The sequence below is a fragment of the Bubalus bubalis genome, chromosome 3 (genome assembly GCF_019923935.1).
Source record: "Bubalus bubalis isolate 160015118507 breed Murrah chromosome 3, NDDB_SH_1, whole genome shotgun sequence".
Taxonomy (NCBI): Eukaryota; Metazoa; Chordata; class Mammalia; order Artiodactyla; family Bovidae; genus Bubalus; species Bubalus bubalis.
The window spans coordinates 131,471,695-131,492,993 of record NC_059159.1 but is presented as its reverse complement, the minus strand read 5'-3'; the positions used below and the strand labels follow the sequence as shown (position 1 = coordinate 131,492,993).

Sequence of the window (21,299 nt, the reverse complement as noted above, 5' to 3'; positions counted from 1 at the left end):
CTGCCTTACCGTATGTTTAATCCAAAGATGCTGCCATTACTCAAAATGTTTTTGGAACTCTTCTTTTGGAATTACCTCCAGAGCCATTTTATAAGCAACACAAGGAAAATCAGTCTCATTACCTTATAATCATACCTTGTTCCTGACCCCAAATGGTATCGTCTAGCTTGATCACTCACCTTGGTCCTCAGTCTTGACTCCGAATGACTTTTGGCTGTTCCAAAAATCAAATCCACCCTCAAAGGACGAAGATTTCCCATCATTGAGGATAATCAAAAGAATGTGTCGCAGACTCTGAAGGCAATGCCAAAAGAGGAGTTCCAAAAATGTTTTGAACAATGGCAGCATTGTTGGAATAAGGGTATAAGCTCCCAAGGTAACTACTTTGAAGGGACAATACTCACTTGGATATATTTGTTCTGGCATGTTTGTTTAAAAGTTCTATTATTTTATAGTCATACTTTATCAACAACAAAACAGTTACAGAGGCATGTTACAGAAGAGGCTTTTAGGTAGAAGATCGTCCTGATACAAACTTATCAACTAGGGATCATAAAAGTTAAAATTTTTAAAAAAATGACTACAACTACAAGAAAGCCTTAAAAGTACAATTTCTGGATCACAAGGCAAGTGTATATCCAAATCTCCTTTTTTTTATATGGGAAACTGAGGTTAAGAAAGCTATGCGACTTCCTAAAATCACACTATTAGTTTTGAGCAGGGCTTGGACTAAACGAAGATTTTTCTGACTTTTTGGTACAGTATTCATTCTAACTATATCATTTTTCAAGAGCAAAAACAGCTTAATAATAGACACTAAAACACTACATAGTGACATTTTATTGAGGGACTGTTAAAAATAAATTAGATTCACCAAAACCAATAATTTATGCTGTTTTAATTTCAACCTGAAGTAATGTATTTGTTCTTATATTTTGATTCAATGGTACAGTCAAACCTACTGTAATCATTACTTATAATCACAGAGAGTCCCCAAATCCTTAGGAGATGAAAACTAAACAGAAGCCTAAATTCTAAGTTTCTTGGCCTTTGTTTCAATTAAGACTTATTTTTTTTCTTATTTAAAATTTATAAATATATTCCAAAAATTACCTATGCACATAACATATGATTAAACTAGAGCTCACATTTACTCACAAATTCAAACTCAAGTATCGCTGGTCTCCTTTACCTTTATTGTTATAGACATCTAGGTAATTGGGTGCAGAGAAAATTGTAATGAGCGATGGAAAGCCCGTCATTTGGCTCTTCCTGTACATTCGATACCTAGAAGAGAAATGGCAGCCCGTCTGTCTTGATATTAAAAGAAGAAACTCTGCAGTGCTGCTGGGTTCAGAGTTTTGTTTTGCTTATTATTGCTGTTGTTGTTCGTTGCCACACAGTCAGCAGGATCTTACTTCCCCAACCAGGGATCGACCCCACAACCCCTGCAGTGGAAGCACAGAGTCTTAGCCACTGGACTACCAGGGAAGCCCTGGTACAGTTTTGATATAACTTACCCGGCATCTTGGGCTTCATGGGCTCTGATTATTGAGAGCAAATTATTGTTCTGCAGAAATTCACAAACTGCAGGGTAACTGTAAAAGAAAATTAGAAAACATAAATTCAGAATGAAGACACTTGTCTTTTAATAGGAGGCAGGGGAAAAATTAAGATGAAATGAATCTGTTTTAAATTTACAGGTTTTCATTACCACTGAACTTTTATTAATAGCTTAGCAATCATCACTCTTGTTTTCCCATGTCACTGATACACCTCATTCCAGATCAAGGACGTACATAACGGACAACCCTGGGACAGAAGGAGAGCTCCCCTACCTTTTAATTTTTTTCTTTAACCCATAAAACTCATAACAATAATAATACATCAAAACTTTTCTTGGTATCTTGATATTAAAAAAGTATTAATACCACAGCAGTGTGTGTGTAGTAGGTACTAACAACTGAATAGGTGCTTTCTGAATGGCAAATAACCAACAGGAAGAACTAGAGGATACAAAATTATCCCAGAATTATCCAAGTGCTAATTATTTAATTTAGGTTTAGTCTTTGTTTCTTATTATGTTCAATAAGTTTTAAAACAGGTTGCACATTTATTCACAATGGAAAGATACAAAAAGTTCTACAGTGAAATGTCTCCCTCCAGCCTACCTCTATCTTCCAGTTACCCTGGAATCATCCAATGTCTGTGATTTCTTTGAGACCCCTTCAGAGATACTTTACTCAATTTCAAGCAATTATACACATACACATGCATAGCCCCCTTTAAGAAATGTTATCATGCTACCATCGTACACATAGCTTTTTCGTAGGTCTTTTTTTTTTCTTTTTTTTCTTCTTCACTTTATACTAGTGATTATTCCAATCAGCATATAAAGGATTTGTTTTCTTTTTTTCATTAAAAAAAAAAATTCTCATTGCATCGTCTGGTATATTCCTTTGTCGGGATGTACAACCATTTATTTAACTAGTCTTCTATTGAATGTTTAGGTTGTTTAAAATCCTTCAGCATAAAGAATGCAGGAAGCAAAAACCTTGCACATGCATTTTACACATTTTCAAGTACAGTGGATTCCCATTACTTGCAGTAGCTATGTTCTATATAAAGTTGCTGCAAAACTTAATGACAGAACACTAAACCACTACTCCTAGGGGAAACACATGGTTAGGGTCCACTGAGCCTCTGGTCACAACATTTTCACAAACTAATCAACACATAACCTTGTTTTATTGTGTTTCTGTGCAAAGACACCTGATTTAAGATATAGTGTTGATTCATTAACATGAGACTCATGGCCAATAGTGCCATACTTATTCCTGAATGAAACTTATCTAACACACCACAGCCTTCTGGCACATAAGAACAATAGACAGCACTTCAGTACTATGCTTGGGGTGATTTTAAACAGCAAAACACCAACAAAAATGTGGGAAATGCTTCACTAAATACAGCACAGAAAAAATACTTGCTTATAGTGTGAGAGTTGAAATAAGAAGGCAGAGCAACTGTGCCTTCAACCTCAGCGGGAACATGCAACGGGTGACCCAAATTTTCCATTGCTCTGTACACATGAATGTCTGTGAGTGACTGGAATTGCTGAGAGTACTGACTCTGGGGTTACAAATAACAACAAGCAGGCAGATTTGCAAAGCAGAATTCGTGAATAATGAGGATCGAAGATCATGAATGATAATAGCCAAAGGATTACATTTTAGAAGTAGAAATTCTGGAATAAAGGCCAAGGCCATTTATAATTGAGAGATATTGTCAAGCTGACTGTCATAGAAACTGTACCAATTTATATTCTCCTAAAGATAAAAAGCTTTATGTTCTTTATTTTAAGCAATGTAAAGAGAAGTAAAATTTAAATGATTCCATCATATTAGTCACTGCTAAAGTTGGCAGAAAAGAATGAAAAAGTTACTTAGAAGAATGTTAAAACTATGGCAAAACCGAGGTTTCTTTTTGTGTGTAGATTTCATTTGATGAATGCATTATGTTAACAATTATCAGAGATTTTCAGGGTACTAAATACAGATATTATTTATTGGAATAAAATATTGGAATTAAAAAGTAGGCTTCAAACTTCCCTGAACCTCCCTAGTTTGGAGTGGCAAAGCACAATGAAAGCTCACATGGGAGATTTAAGACAACAATTGACTTCCAGGAAATGTCCTGGGCTTAGTTCACAATGTCCTGTTCTTTTTATATCTTTGCCAATACCAGCAGTTCCAAAAGCTAGAGCGCTTTTTAAAAAATAACAGGACTCCCTTGTCTCAGGCTTACTGAACCACATAATCTCTGAAAGAAGAGCCAAGAAATCTTTATTTTTCAAGAAGTCAATATACGATGTTTGGGAACAAATAATCTAGATCATGTAGAGTCAGACAACAACACTTAAGCACTACGAGATGTTGTGTTCAATTGTGTTTGGTATATTACACCTATTAGGGCATAACACTTAATAAAGTATAAAAAACAAACGAGCAAAGGAAGAAAAGCATTTTCTTCCTTTTATTAAGCAAAAAATTAAGTAGACGTCCCTGAATGACACAGATTCAAGATACCAAATATGCAATTAAAAATATTTTGATAAAGTATATTACAACTTCCTCTTCTAATTTTCTGAGGACTCAGTTCAGTTCACTTGCTCAGTCTTGTGCAACTCTTTGTGACCCCATGGACTGCAGCACGCCAAGCTTCCCTGTCCATCACCAACTCCCAGAGCCTGCTCAAACTCTCGTCCATCAAGTCGGTGATGACATTCAACCATCTCATCCTCTGTCATCCCCTTCTCCTCCCGCCTTCAATCTTTCCCAGCATCAGAGGCTTTTCCAATGAGTCAGTTCTTTGATAGGTGGCCAAAGTATTGGAGCTTCAGCTTCAACATCAGTCCTTCCAATGAATATTTAGGACTGATTTCCTTTAGAATTGACTGGTTTGATCTCCTTGCAGTCCAAGGGACTCTCAAGTCTTCTCCAACACCATAGTTCAAAAGCATCAATTCTTCAGTGCTCAGCTTTCTTTATAGTCCAAATCTCACATCCATACATGACTACTGGAAAAATCATAGCTTTGACTACATGGACCTTTGTTGGCAAAGTAATGTCTCTGCTTTTTAATATGCTGTCTAGGTTGGTCATAGCTTTTCGTCCAAGGGAACAAGTGTCTTTTAATTTCATGGCTGCAGTCACCATCTGCAGTGATTTTGGAGCCTCCCAAAATAAAGTCTCTCACTGTTTCCATTATTTCCCCATCTAATCTTAACTGAGGATTAACTTACCTGTAAAAATAAGAGCACCCTCGGACAGTGTTGTGGGTATAGTGTTCCAAGGTCTTTTCATTGCCATAATCCTCGGAGGGATCAGACCAAAGCAGGTCACACACTGGCCCAAAGGCTGGAGGTTCTTTAAACCTGTCTAACTAGAAGACACGCAAAAGCCAAAAGAAGAGAAATCATGAAAGCAAAAGAGCTTTTGGAAACTGTATGTGCAGGTTCAGTAGCTTCTATCACGTCCGACTCTTTATGACCCCATGGACTGTAGCCCGCCAGGTTCCTTTGTCCATGGGATTTCCCAGCAAGAACACTGGAGTGGGTTGCCATGCCCTCCATCTGGGGATCTCCCGACCCAGGGACTGAACCCTCGTCTCTTTAGTTTCCTGCATTGCAGACACATTCTTTACTGCTCAGTCACCGGGGAAGCCCTGGTAGAAGTCAAAAAAGACCCTTCCAATCATAAGACTGTATTTGGAGAGTGGGCGGTAACCCCTAAAGAATTTTCCTTTAGGATGAAAATGAACATTTAATAAATTTACATGCATAGTTTTTACTAGTTTTTGGTAATAAATTTTAATTAATATCTATATCCCTATGGTAGAAAAGGACCCCCTTACATCCTCATCTTAAAAGTGGTGCTCATTTAATTTGAATGTGAAGTCCATCACTATAGAAACACACTATTTATGAGAAAGACTCTGTAAAGTTTATTTCAATTGCCTAGGTGAGTCCAGGTTACCATGAGAGCAGCAAGGGTTTTTCAATGGCTCTGTTCATTGTTTATCTCATTCCGGTGGAGATTTATTCTAAAGAATGCTAGTTCTGGGGGGGTTTTTTGCAAAAGGTTTCATCCTTTCCATTCTCTGCAGTGGAGGCATTTCACCATAAGTTATTAACTGAAGCCTCTAATCACTGGTGCTTTAGTTAACAAATGAAAACAAAGAAACAAAAGAAACCACATACACCAAGTAACTAGGCGAGCTGAATGCCAAGAAAAGGACCCCTACTAAATGAAAGGGGAGCTTTTTATTAATACAACTGATTTAGAATTGTAAAATTTGAGATTCACTATGTAAAACAGTGAAAGTGAAAGTCGCTCAGGATGTCCAACTCTTTGTGACCCCATGGACTATATATAGTTCATGGAATTCTCCAGGCCAGAATATTAGAGTGGGTAGTCATTCCCTTTTCCAGGGATCTTCCCAACCCAGGGGTTGAATACCAGGTCTCCCACATTGCAGGCAGATTCTTTACCAGCTGAGCTATCAAGAAAGCCCAAGAATATTGGAGTGGGTACCCTATCCCTTCTCCAGCAGATCTTCCTGACCAAGGAATTGAACTGGAGTCTCCTGCATTGCAGGAAGATTCTCTACCAGCTGTTTATTTAATAACAAGGCAGCAGAAAAGGCTGTGCATTGTTACTACCCTCTTACCCTGAGAATAGTAACTTTAAGTCAGAGAAAATAGTTTTCCAAACAGAAAATTTTTTAGTTTCCATACCTGTGTAAGAGAGGTAAGAGAATACCTCTCTTCATGGTTCCGTCTTGGAAGTTTGTATGATTCTAAAAATTTGTCTGTTTCTTTTAGGTTGTCCTATTTGTTGGTATATAGCTATTCGTAATATTCTGTTGTGGGGCTTCCCTGTGGTTCAGTGATAAAGAATCTTCCTGCCAATGCAGGAGATGCAGGCTTGCTCCCTGGGTCGGGAAGATTCCCTGGAGGAGGAAATGGCAACTCACTCCAGTATTCTTGACTGGCAAAGCCCATGGACAGAGGAGCCTAGTGGGCTGTAGTCCACAGGTTTGCAAAGAGTCAGACATGACTTAGCAACTAAACAACAAGAGAATGCAAAGGCAGGGGAGAGAAGACGATGATGCAGAACAATATAATTGAAAAAAGACTGACTGCCTTTTTTTAGTCATGAAGATACACAATCCTGAAAATCATGATTACCAACTAAGGCAAGTGTAGCAACTAAACTCTATCGTCTAAAAAGTCAAAGTCAATGAATTTCACAGCTGAAGAGTCCTCGGCCCATCCATTTCAACTTCCTCATTTTACAGAGAAGAAAATCTAAGAGGTTAAGTGATTTGCTATGGGTTGCACAATTAACGGGGGCTTCCCTGGAAGCTCGGATGGTAAAGAATCTGCCTGCGATATAGGTAAACCAGGTTCAATCCCTGGGTCAGGAAGATCCCCTGGAGTAGGGAATGGCTACCCACTCCAGTATTCTTGCCTGAAGAATTCCATGAACAGAGAAACCTGTCGAGCTACAGTCCATTGGCTCATAGTCAGACACAACTGAGTGACTAACACTTTCACTTCACCATCACATAATTAATGGCAGAACAGGGATTAGAACCCTGGTTTTCTTCCTTCCTTCAGTTCAGTCGCTCAGTCATGTCTGACTCTTTGTGCCTGCATGGACTGCAAACTCACATCCATCGAGTCCGTGATGCCATCCAACCATCTTATCTTCTGTCATCCCTTCTTTCCTTATTGCAACATAATTTAAAGTTTTAGGACTATACTCAAAATATGTTATGTTTCTAGTTTGTAAAAGCCAGGTTCTGTTAAAAATTAGTCATTTACTGGAAGATTCACAGGAAAGATGTTAATAGAAGCTGCTGCCCAATAAAAGATCACTGGTGATTTGTTTTTCTTACTTTTAGTTATCCATATTTAATTTTTTCAGCAATAAAGACATATTAGTTAACTGCAATAAAAAACGAAGTTAAAAGCGTATTTACTCCACGAGACTAACGAATGCTTACTTACTTTCCGAATGTCATCTAAACAAGTAATTTCAGGTGACATTCCTCCATGTACACACAGAAACTGCTGGTTTAAGAGGGCAGCAAGAGGAAGACAGTCAAATGTTTCCATACACGCATCGTACACCTGTTCAGAATATTTGATTCGACCTATTAAAGGAAAAACAAAGGAAGAGAAACAGGATTTATCATACCTGAGAAAGGATACAGGCCAGATGATTATAAAGCTACTCCAAAGCCATTTAATGCAGGCAAATTCAAAAACACAATCATCTTTGTAAAGATATTTCTGAAAAGTTGTGGATAAAGGGCAGACAAAATCTCCATCTTTTTCTAAAGACAAGTGTGACCTTGGATTAAGTTTCTAGTTCTGTTGTCCTGGAAACCTGATAAAGTGAATGTAATCAGCTGTGTCATTAGGCAATGATGTTTATGGTAAAAATTACCCAATCACCTCAGTGCTCAGTTGCTAAGTCATGTCTGACTCTTTCTGACCCCATGGTTTATACCTGCCAGGCTCTTCTGTCCATGGGATTTCGCAGGCAAGAATACTGGAGTCGGTTGCCATTTCTTTCTCCAGGGGATTCTGCAGACCCAAGGAACAAACCCACATTTCCCACATTGGCAGGTGGGTTCTTTACCACTGTACCCCCTGAGAAACCCACCCAATTACCTGGTGGAAGCTACAGCTTTGGGCATCTCTGAGTTCAGTGACTCATGAGGTATGTCCCTGGTGGGACCCTGAAAGCTATGCCAATAAAGCTTTCACAAGTGATGCTGGCACTTGTGATGCATGAGGTTTCTAAGGCAGGGTGGCTCCCTAATCTGTCCAGTGTGGATACTGTTTCCTTGTACCTGCGCTGTGACTAGGAGCAGACTAGGGAAAGGGAAGGCAAAAGGCAAGAAACCTCTGGACTGAGGCATGTACTCTGTACTCCCAAGAGGACTGCTCCATGAAAATGGATACCTGGCACTGCCTTCCTGGGTTGTGCTATTTAGGATGGATGCCAAGCACCCATGCCCCATGGTCTCTCGTGAGTCTGAGTATTTTGTTGGTTCTAAAAAGCCTTCCTGTTGGTGTTGAAAATATATAAATAGAAACTGAAATTTTAGGAGTCATCAATAAAATGTCAATAATATTTTTGCTCAGGATTTTTAAGGTCTTTAAGCAAATTATGTCCTATGCTCTTTTAGGTAAAAATGTTCATCTTAGTGAACTGTATTTTAACGTGGTGGTTGTTTTTGAGGCTACAGAACAGCAACAAAAATACTCCAATGGGCTGAGAGTTATCTAGTCATGATATATAATAGTTGAGGTCATGAGAGGTCATGAAAGAACAGATAATAGTTGAGAAGTTGGAAGAGGGCTTCCCTGGTAGCTCAGATGGTAAAGAAGCCTCCTGCAATGAGGGAGATGCAGGTTCAGTCCCTGGGTCGGGAAGATCCCCTGGAGAAGGACATAGCAACCCACTCCAGTATTCTTGCCTGGAAAATTCCCTGGAAAGAAGAGCCTGGCGGGCTACAGTCCATGGGCTTGCAAAGAATTGGACATGACTGAGCAACTAAACAATAACAAGTTGAAAGATGGCTTTAGTTTAAAGAGAGAGGGAACATCTTCTTCTTTGGCCTTGGGTTCAAAAACCCAATATGCTAGGAGGTGCATATTGGTAGACACGGCCAGAAGTTGTACAAGCAGGCAGCCCTACAGGACTGTGAGCTCCTTCTCCTCTTCCATGATTTCATGAAGATGACACAAAGCCTAAAAGGGCCCAGACAGCAATGCTATAGCAAGTGAGTCAGACTATCCAGCTGGTAATTACTTCTGTGTTTAGTGCCTTCTTCTAATCTCCATGCTTTTGAAAAGGTATCAGAGTTCAAGTATCAGAGCCTTGTCCTGGCAAGGCTTTGGGGAATAAAATGCAGGGTGATGGGTCCAGATGTGGGTCAGAGTGCAATTCCTGGGTGGCAGGAATGACTGGAGAGAGATTCCTGAAGGGAAGGTGTAAACCAGTGGACCGCTCTTCATCCCCGAAGGTGGGTACTGTCCCTTTACTGCCAATACTGATTAGGATTTGAGGACATTAAGGGAGTCTGTGGGTTCCTTTAGAGACTTTTAAAGAATTCTGTATTACCACAAAGGCAATTAAAATCCATTTCACACTATATGCTGACTCTATTACAACATCCAAGTTAACAAGAGCCATGTCTTCTACATCTTTGTATCTGCTTGCAATTACATCCTTCTATTCTCCTTTGCATCTGAACACTACACCTTTGGCTATTTCAAAAGTAGACCCAGTAATAGCCATAAAAAGTTTTGAAGGGAAAAAAGGCAAGGAAAAAAAAAAGCCTTTCATTTGTGGCCAGTGATTTACTTTTTCTCTTGTAAATCCATGGAGCCAGAGTTCCCCTTGTTGCCAACATCAATAAGCAATTCCTTTGTAAGAGTCTGAAGGGGTGCATACAGGCAGGGATTTTAATTACTTATTAGTTCATGCTCCAAACACCATTTTACACCAATAACTGCCTTTCAACCGTAAGAATGACTCAGAACAATTCCTTAGCCTATTTCCAGAAGAATGCCAAGTCTGAAGAAAGAAATACAGTGTCTTAACTCATTTTGTAAATTGAAAGAGGAAGTCACGAATCAAACTAAGCACACAACCAAAATATGAGTTACAGAATGTTATCATTTTTATGTTCTTCAAGTTTTTGAATAGGTACATAAACACCAATTCTTCTTTTTCTGAGGGGTTGGACTGAAGATGACTTAGTTTAACTGCATTTTCTATAATGGATATATAATTTTTGTATAGTAATATTTATTATATTATCTTTATTATATTATATCTATATTATATATCTTTATTTATATTATCTTTATTAAAATTTGTTGAAGGCTCACAATGTTCCTGTGCCATCTTAAACACAGTGGAGTCTGGAACCTGACTGCCTGGACTCAAACTTCAGCTCCAGCACTTACTAGCAATAGTATTTTGGACAATTACTTAACTCTATGTCTTCATCTTCTCATCTATAATTTGGGCCTAATAATAATACCCACCTACATTACAAGGTTGCTGTGAGGATCAAGTGAATTCACATATGTAAAATGCTTTGAAAAATGTGTGGCACAAAGTCGGTACTATATAAGTTTGGTTTTTTTTTTTTTTAATATTTACTTATTTATTTGGCCACACCAGGTCTTAGTTACAGCATGCAGGATATTTGAGCTTCATTGTGGCATGCAAGATCTTTAGCTATGGCATGCAGGATCTAGTCCCGATTGAACCCAGGCCCCTGTCCATTGGGAGCACAGAGTCTCAGGCCCTGAACCACCAGGGGAGTCCCAGTAAGTGTTAACCAATAAAATTACCTTATTTTATCCTCAGAGAAACTCTATGAAGTAGGTACTATCACTGACTTCATTAAAAAGTTGAGGAAACTGGGCTCGCTTGTCCAAAGCGGCAACTAGTAAGTAACGGGACTAGAACTTGAACCTGTTCATGCTCTTAACATGATGCCATACTCCTTCCAATCTTTAAGTTAAAGATTTAGTAGGAGAATCTAAAGTGCCAAATGTATAGTTACCGAAGGTTAAACGAGCTGACCTGAGTGTTTTGTTTTCATGATAAATTGTAAGGTACATCCCATAATGAGGCAAACGTCACCTCTGTCACAGGATCACACTGATAACAAGTTCTAACCAGTATCCATAACAGAACATGAACAAAACAAAATTCTCATCAATATTCTTCAAAGTAATTTTGAGAATCAACACTATTTGCAAAAACCCATGAATTGCTCTAAACAGTGGTTATATATATTTGTTTTAATTTTTATTTGCTTTCTTTTTTTTTTTTAAAGGTAATAGGTTTAAAAAAAAAGGCTCAAAATTAGTGTGTCTTTCCCCTCCTTTAGGCAACTAGTTTTCTGGGTGTCTTTATAAGATATTTGATGCATATACATGCAAATATGTATATTTCCCTCTCACAACAGCCTTTTGTTTTTTACATAAATGTAGCACATGTACACGACTGATGTGACTTAGCAGCAGCAGCAGCATATGTACACTGTTTTCACTTGCTTTTTGGACCTTTTTTTTTCCTGGTTGTAATGTGTGGCATGTTGTATCTTAGTTCCCTGACCAGGGATGGAACTCAGCCTCTCAGCAGTGAAAGCATGGAGTCCTAACCACTGGCCCATCAGGGAATTCCTGCTTTTTGGACTTAAAAACATATTCTGGCGATCATGCCACATCATTATATGAAGAGCTTTGTAATTTTTAAATATCTATATAACATTTCACTTTATGGATATAACACAATCTAAGGACACCAATCTCTTGCTACTGTAAATAATGCTTATGTAAGTAATGAACAATGGCAAACAATATTTGTTTATTAAAAAAAATCAACTTGTCATAACAGTACTATTTTCATTAGCAAAATTATAGGAGTTTCTGGAATGTCCTGTAATTTTAATAAATGTTTAACTACACATCAAAAAAGGGCCCCTGGAAAAAAGAAATTAATTTACTTAGAAATTTGAACCTAGAGCTATGAGATGGAATCATAAAACCACCAGGTTACTTGCTTTCTAAATATTATAGCAATAAAGAAATGTTTTTGCAAAGATAAATAATATGTCAAAAATTAACTGTTATACTTTGCTACTCAAATTATCTTTGAAAAACTTATCTCTGGATTTGAAAGAAATTTTAAAAATATCTGCAATATAAAGCACTTAAAAACCTGATATAATAAAAGCCTCCACCTGCCCCTTTTGGAAATATTAACAAGACTGCAGCTGCAAAATCTGGAACTAAGCATCACTTGGCAGTAATTATAAGTACTGATTCTAAATGCCACGGTGTCTCTATAAGAAAGATCAGCTTATCAGTAAAAACACTTGTGCAAAGCAGCACACATACTCTTTCCTTATATAGGAAAAAAAATTGAAACTGTACTTGAATTTGTGTGTTTATTCAAAGATTTATTTACATTTCAGATGCAGTGTTAGAATGAAACAGGAGTATGTTGGTAGATGAGAGAAAAAAATGTGGTTTAAATAAAAAATTAAAGCATGTGAAAAGTAAATAAAAACCTGAGATAAAAAATTCTGTGCAAAATGACACAAAGTGTTTCCCAAAACTATTGTTGTATCTTCTAAAAATAGCCTTGAACCAAGTATACTCATCAAAAAAAAACTCTGAACAAAACAGAGGAAAAATTAGATTTACCTAAAAAACCCTGAATCTTAATTCAAAGGCATCCATTTCTTCATTTCTTGTATATTGCTAAATATTGGGCATTCCAGGGCCTTTGTGAATTGCTTAATATGAATTGTTTATTTTCCCAGGTAAAGAAATAGAGACATAATGAGAACCACTTTAACATTTGGCTTAGAAAAACAATGCAAAATATTTCCAATTTTTAAATCACTTAATGAAGTGATTCTCAAGTGACAAACAGTAGATATGTGCCAAGCCTCTGTAACAGGTGTTCTTAACTGGCAGTGTGCTACAGAATCACCTGAGATGCTTTAAAAAAGATTTCGGCCCCAGTTGGATAATTTAAAAGCTACCAGTTTAAAACCTTGTTATAATATTAAGAGTATTACATAGCAGTGATGAAAAGCTCATTCAAGGAGTCTAGGGGAAGACAAACAATTAAAAGTACTAATCTTCCTGATCTAACTCCCCACAGGTAATCATTGTGACCAATTATTTCTGCACCTTACATGTTTGTAATTTACAGAGGCAATCACACTATACATGTTCTGCAAATGGCTTTGGTCACCTAACAACAGATTTGAACATCTCTTCATATCAGGACATCTATATCCACCTTGATCTTACAACAGTTGCCTAGCATTCCATTTTTCAGATGTATTATCCCTTATTTAAGCAGCTCCTTACTGACATTTGCTTCCCTGGTAGCCCAGGTGGTAAAGAATCTGCCTGCAATGCGGGAGACCCAGGTTTGATCCCTGGGTAGAGAAGAACCCCTTGGAAAAGGGAATGGCCACTCACTGCAATATCCTTGCCTGGAGAATTCCATGGACAAAGGAACCTGGCAGGTTACAGTCCATGGGGCTGCAAAGAGTTACACATGACTGAAGTGACTTAGCACACACATACAGGAGCATGTATGGAAGTTATATGGAAACATTACACCACTTTACATAAGGAACTTGATAATCTGCAGATTTTGGTATCTGCGGCAATCCTGGAGCAAATCCTTGGGGACATCAAGGGATGGCTGTATGTGTGCGTGTGTGTATATATGTATGTATAGATTTGCACTATTTCGGGATAGGTTTTTATATAGACAGAATAGAAATCTGTATCTCAAATAGGGAGCTGCTGCTGCTAAGTCGTTTCAGTCGAGTCCGTACAACCCCATAGATGGCAGCCCACCAGGTTCCCCCATCCCTGGGATTCTCCAGGCAAGAACACTGGAGTGGGCTGCCATTTCCTTCTCCGATGCATGAAAGTGAAAAGTGAAAGTGAAGTCACTCAGTCATGTTCGACTCTTAGCAACCCCATGGACCACAGCCTACCAGGCTCCTCTGTCCATGGGATTGTCCAGGTAAGAGTACTGGAGTGGGGTGCTATTGTCTTCTCTGAAATAGTGAGCTAATAGTTATTAATTTTAAGTGATGTAATTGCGTGGACAATTTATATCTTTGGACTTTTTAATGCTTTCCAAATATTCCCATGGGGGAAACTCAAAAGTTATTTTTTAAAACAAGTGCCTTAAATAGTGGAACCTAGGTTCTCACTAGAAAATGAAACAAAACAGAACAGGAAGTATTTGAGGTCCATTAATTTCTTTTCTTTGTGTTTAATTTGCTTTAGGATGAGCTAAAGCATAACTTCTAAAAAGTTCTGGAGAAGTGATTATACTTACATTCCTGTTTGAAGGTAAAATATTCTGTAAGATGCCTGCATTCATGATTTCCTCGAAGCAGAAACAATGTTTTGGGATGATTGATCTTTAAACTCCATAAATACAGCACACACTACAAGACAAACATAAGGATAAAATTTTTATTTTTGATCACGATTTATACAAGTTGAAATGACTTGCTGTAATGGCATATCTCATTGCTATTCCCAAGACAAAACGTGAGGAATCCGTCTTTTGAGTGTGACCTGCTGCTGTCGCCCTAGAATTCTTTGTTTTTTGTTTTTGTTTTGGCCTCACTGTGTGGCATGCAGGATCTCTGTTCCAGACCAGGGATTGAGCCCAGCCCCCTGAAGTGGAAGCGCAGAGTGCCAACCATTGGACCACCAAGGAATTCTCTGCCTTAACACTTGAAAGAACATAGGAGAGTAGCCTTCACAGAAACCTGTTCTTACTTTCTGTTCCCATGTTCTATCCAAATATCTAGATATCTAGAGCTCTATGATAAGGCCACCCACACACATACCTTAGTCCTAAAACTTATATTTTATTTAGTGGAGAAACACTTAGAGACATTTCCACTAAAATCAGGAACAAAGAAAGGATATGGACTATCACCACTACTATTCAACACTGTACTAGAGGTATTAGTCAACTGAATTCAACAAAAGAAGTCAGTGAGAGGCTTAAGAATGAGTAAAAATAAAACTGTTCCTATTTGAAGATAATATAATATCATACCTGATAAACTCCAGAAAAATCAGTGATACAACTAACTAAAGTCCAGTAACATGGAAGGATAGAAAATCAACATATGAAACCAGTAGCCTTCATATATACAAACAATATGTAGGACGCAGTGGTAGACAAAACTCCATTTACAACAGCAGTAAAGAAGATTAAACACATAGGAATAAACTTAACAAGAAATGTGCAAAACTCATACCAGGAATAACTTGAAAAAACACTCCTGAAAGACACAAAAGGAGATATGAACAAATAGACTTTCCCTGTTTTTAGATAGGATGATTCAGCATTAAAAGAATATAGTTCTTCCAAGTTTATAAACTCATTGCATCTCCAATAGAAATACCACAAGCTATTCTATGGAAGTAGATGAGTTGATAATTAAATTTATATGAAAAAATAAACCTGCATGAATAGCCAGGAAACAGCCAGAAAAACACTGAAAAACAGTGTTAAGACATACTATAAAATTTCTAAATTAAAACAGTGGTCCTGGCACATATATAAAAAAATATACCAGTGGAACAAAATGGTCAGAAATTAATCCACATATTAATCCACGTAAATCCAAGCTCCAGGAGTTGGTGATGGACAGGAAAGTCTGGTGTGCTCCAGTCCATGGGGTCGTAAAGAGTCGGACTCATCTGAATGACTGAACTGAACTGAACTGAATCCATGCATACATAAAAATTTAAGATATAAGAAAAGTGGCATGCATTTATTTTTTAAAACATATATAAATATATCTGTATATGTTTAACCTATCTCTGAAAGTTCATACAAGAAACTCTTAACAGTGATCGTATGGGTACAATGGCTAATGTATGAGAAGATGTTTAATTGCACTAGTAATCAAAGAAATATTAATTGAAGCAACAATATACCCATCATTTTGGTAAATGTTAGAAAATGAGATAAAACCAAATTCTGGAAAGAGACAGGAAGAAACATGAATTCTTAGGTGCTGCTAGTAGGCATATAGACTGTTACAGCTATTCTAAAGAGTGATCTGATATACTCAGTTCATGTATGGGTCATACCCTTTCCCCTAGCAATCCCAGTCTTATTCATACACCATTTTGTTTTTCGTTGCTGTTGACTTGCTCAGTCACGTCCGACTCTTTTGTGACCCCATTGACTGTAGCCCCCCAGGCTGCTTTGTCCACAGGATTCTCCAGGCAAGAATACTGGAGTGGATTGCCATTTCTTGCTTCAGGGGATCTTCCTGACCCAGGGATTAAACCCGTGTCTTCTGCATTAGCAGGCAGATTTTTTACCACTGAGCCACTAGGGAAAGCCATAGAGGAACTACTAATAAAACATGGGACCATAAATGGATTTATACAAGGGTGTTCCTCACAACAGTGTTCATTATAGAAAGAAACTGGAGTCAACCAAGTTGTCCACCATTGAGAACAGAGAACTAAAATGTCATAGATGTTATACTATGGAATACAACGGAATAGACAGAAACCCAGATAGATCTTTAAAACATAATGAGACGTGAAAACCAAAATCAACAGAAGCTTGTTAGAATACAGAGATTCCCAGGGTCTACCCCAGACCTAAAAAAATGAGAAATTTTGGGGTGGGGGTCTAGCAATTTGTTTTTGAATAACCCCTCGGGTAATTATGATGCCTGCGAGAGTTTGAGAATGACTGAACAGCACCATATCATTTATGCAAAACTAAAAAATATTTTTTCCTCAAAAACATTACATGCTAAAAAGTTATATAATTAATATATGTATCCTAAGGTATATACCAAATACAACACAAACGTGTACACTTGGGAGAGGTAGTAAGGAAAATAGAGGCCAGAGATTAAAAAAAAAAAAACCAGTAGAGGGACTTTTTAGTAAAAATTAGCAATAAATATGCCATGACCTGAAGAGCTGAATTCAACCAAGATTTCCTACCTCCTAAAAGGAAAGACATCAAAATTCTGAATCCAGACACTTCTCTGAAGTCCTCTACTAATTCACCAGCATCTTCTGCCTATTGATTCCTGAATGAGACTCCTAACTAGTTTCCCTGAACCCATTCTTGGGCTCCTAGAGTCAGTCTACCACATAATAGCTAGAGTAACTCTTTTAAAACATAAATGGAAGTTATATCACTGCCATGCTTAAAAAACAAAAAGCATATAAACAAAAAAGCTCTAGAGGATTTTCATTGCATTCAGAATAAAACCCAAACTCTACCATGGTTTGCAAAGCCTGACATCATGTAACCCCTGCCTATCTCTCTGATGCACCATCCACATTGTCCCCTTACTCATTTTGCCTAGCCACGCTGACCTTGCTTCTGTTCCTGAGCTGTCTTAGGCTTGTTCCTTCCTCAGAGCTCTACGTGGCCTCTGCCTGGAAGGTACTTGCCTCACCTCCATCTACGCGTGGCTCATTCTCTCAGGTCATTCACGTTTTCTATTCAAATGCTACCTCTTCAAGTAGAACTTCCGTGACCTCCAACTAAATTGAAAGTGAAAGTGTTAGTTGCTTGCTGCTGCTGCTGCTAAGTCGCTTCAGTCGTGTCTGACTCTGTGCGACCCCATAGACGGCAGCCACCAGGCTTCCCGTCCCTGGGATTCTCCAGGCAAGAACACTGGAGTGGGTTGCCATTTCCTTCTCCAATGCATGAAAGTGAAAAGTGAAAGTGAAGTCACTCAGTCGTGCCCGACTCTTAGCGACCCCATAGACTGCAGCCTACCAGGCTCCTATGTCCATGGGATTTTCCAGGCAAGAGTACTGGAGTGGGGTGCCATTGCCTTCTCCGATTAGTTGCTTAGTCTCGTCCAACTCTTTGTGACTCCCTGGATTGTAGCCTGTCAGGTTCCTCTGTCCATGGGATTCTCCAGGCAAGAGTACTGGAGTGGGCAGCCATTCCTTTCTCCAAGAGAACTTCCTGACCCAGCGATCAAATGTGGGTCTCCTGCATTGCAGGTGGATTCTTTACCATCAGAGCTACCAGGGAAGCCCCAAATGAGCTACTCCTGTCCCCTTTAGTCCTTTACCCTGACTTGATTTTCATGGGCACTAAACAAATATAAAGATGCTGTCTCTCTTACTAGAAAACACAAGAAAGGACTTGGTTATGCTTGTTTATCTTCACATCCCCAGAATGATAACAATGTCTCTCAACTTAGGTACTATTAACATAAACAATTCTTTGTTGCAGGATGCTTTGCATGCCTGTGTGCTAAGTTGCTTAGTCATGTCTGACTCTTTGCGACCCCATGACTGTAGCTCCCCAAGTAGAACTTTATGTGACAAACCATTCATGTCATTGTACATAATTATGAGTATATGTGTAGTATAATTTCACAAAGAGTAAAATTGTTAGATCAAAATATGTGTATGTTTTAAGGAAGACAATGCAAAACAAACATTATAAAATGTAAACACACAGACACATACAAACATAATTAGATGGCTTTTCCCTTTTGGGGCCTGACTTCCGTTTGCAACATACCAACTTTCACAATATTCCAAGGAAAAATTAGATTAAATTCATATATAAACATAGAAAGCACTTTCTCTTTTCTATACTTACCTTTCCAAGAATGTGATATATCTTTTGATTTATTTGGTCTTCATTTCTGCCTTCTGAAATGACCAACTAACCTTTCTGAAGTTATGAGCTATAAAAAGCACAATGCACATTCACTCTACAATGTAATTCGGTTGATATACTTCTTGGCCCCTAATTTCAAGTTTTATTCCCTTGTACTATACATCAGGATACAACTTTATGATTTTTTGTACACAACAAAGAAAGGTCATGATTATCAAAAGATCTCTTTATATACTACTGGGTAAAAGAGGATCCCATGTTTACTTAGACTAATCACCTAGTACCAGGGAGTGGACTGCCACGACTGGCTCAAACCAACCAGAAAAATTCATCCCCTTGGGCTGGGATAAGGGCCTTCCCTCCCCAGCATTAAAAGTTCTCCCTGAACCCCCAATCCCATTTATTTGAACAAAACAAGGATTTTGCTAGTAAGGAATAAGAAGAGAAAAAGTAGACAATAAGCAGTACCTGCTACACACTGAATTATCCAAAGAGGAATGGTGAAATAAATTATGGTATTTATGCCGCTGATCACGTTTTTAGAGAAATTTTAATGACAGAGAAAAGTGTTCTCAACACAACATTCAGGAGGGGGAAACGATTACAAAAGAGAACATACAAAACAATCTCAACTTTCTTTGAAAATTGTATATACATGTAAAAGGAGAAAAAAATGCAAGGAAATATAACAAAATAGTAACAGTAATTATTTCATTTATAAATGTTTTTGTTAGATTCTGCATTTCCCAATTTTTCTACCCCCCAAAATGACTATTTATAACAAAAAATTGTCATCAGGGCTCCATTACCTTATTTTCCTGTTTGACAAACATAACATTCATGTTTATCAAGCACATTGATAAAAAATTATTGTTCAATTATATACTTATATCATGTTGGACTAAGCTGTAGCTTACAGAAATCTATAACCTTATTGGTTTATAAGTGACTTCCAACTAACACCAGATATCTCCTACAGTTTAATTTTAAAACTGGTGTGATATAGCACTGTCACTTTAAAGTTTTGATTAATTTATCTCTTAAACTACTCCAGAAATACACTTTAAGATAGCCAAACATCCAGTAACAAGATAAAGCCAAATACAACCTATGATTTATTAACATCCATTCAACCAACAAATACCGAGTGCCTGCTGCTGCTGCTGCTGCTGCTAAGTCACTTCAGTCGTGTCCAACTCTGTGTGACCCCACAGACGGCAGCCCACCATCCCTGGGATTCTCCAGGCAAGAACACTGGAGTGGGTTGCCATGTCCTTCTCCAATGCATGAAAGTGAAAAGTGAAAGGGAAGTCGCTCAGTCGTGCCTACAATGTGTCAAAACCTAACAGAGAGATTTCCCTGGTAATCCGGCAGTTAAGACTCTGTGCTCCCAATGCAGGGGGCAGTCTGGAGGCAAGGCATTTACAATTTGGGATACTGGCAAGACAACACTGAGGTTTTCTGACTTATGAATTTAGACTATCTAACTGAAGAGTAAGATCCATTTCTCCTGTTTCTTGTTTTTTTGGCAGCTTTAGAACCACAGCTGCTTCTCTTGTTGAGAACCAGGTGACATGGTTGACTTGTATTTAGCAGACATGCTGCATGAACAATAAACCTTTAGCCACCAGAAGCGTACTTAGTACAGTAAGCCCCCGCTATGAGGGAGAGGCAGAACTGAGGACTGCGAGAACAAGCAGCGGACTCGATGTCTCATCTCAAGCCTATTCTGGGGACATAATAATTCAATTACCTGAACTATTTCAAAAGCTACTTTTCTTTGCCAACCACATACAGCTGAATCAATAGACATTAAATATGAATGTACTAAGTCCTTCTGTTAGCTTTTTAAAAAATATTTATTTAGGTCTTAGTTGCAGCATGCAAGATTTTCAATCTTTGTTGCGGTGTGGTATGTGGGATCTAGTTCCCTGACCAGGGATAGAACCTGGGCCCCCTGCACTGGGAGCATAGAATCTTAACCAATGGACCACCAGAGAAGTCCCTCTGTTAGGTTTTAAAATAGTTTGATTTTTTATATGTAAAAGCTTATATTAATACTTTGTTTTAAATCTAACCATTTTTCTGTCATCATACAGTTTTCAAAATATATAAATTGTGAGTTTTCATTAACCTCATTAATTATTTTTCCTTCAATGAACATGTACTTACTATGTGCAATAGTATCAGAAATTATTCCTACAATAGGTTAAATGCCTGATTATTTAGCATTGGCAGTTAATCTATGCATTCAGTGTAGCCCAACAGCTTATGGTTTTACAATTAAGGTGAGCTAATCCAAACCCCATTTAGGGTGAAAAGCAATTTAAATTATTTATATATAGCCTGTACACTACCTCCAAAGAGGAAAGGTTGGTAAACACTTAAGTTATTTGCAAAACTGGGTTAATGCAGCCTTCCACATGTCAGATTTTTACTGGCAAATAAAAGAAATAGTTTTTTAATATCAATTTCTATCATTTTACTTAATGAAAG

General features: G+C 38.0%; 1 protein-coding gene across 6 annotated transcripts in view; it reads right to left on the bottom strand.

Moving 5' to 3' along the window:
• The window catches only part of PPP3CC (protein phosphatase 3 catalytic subunit gamma), an 80,752-nt gene that overhangs the window by 24,659 nt on the left and 34,794 nt on the right, over nt 1-21,299 (bottom strand). For all 6 annotated transcript variants that reach the window (XM_044940122.2, XM_044940121.2, XM_025279180.3 and 3 more), the window contains exons 4-8: nt 14,487-14,598; nt 7,577-7,722; nt 4,805-4,944; nt 1,521-1,598; nt 1,193-1,287 (exon numbers count right to left, since the gene is read on the bottom strand). In XM_044940122.2, the coding sequence (XP_044796057.1) occupies nt 1,193-1,287; nt 1,521-1,598; nt 4,805-4,944; nt 7,577-7,722; nt 14,487-14,598 (571 nt within the window). The remainder of the gene's footprint in view (nt 1-1,192; nt 1,288-1,520; nt 1,599-4,804; nt 4,945-7,576; nt 7,723-14,486; nt 14,599-21,299) is intronic.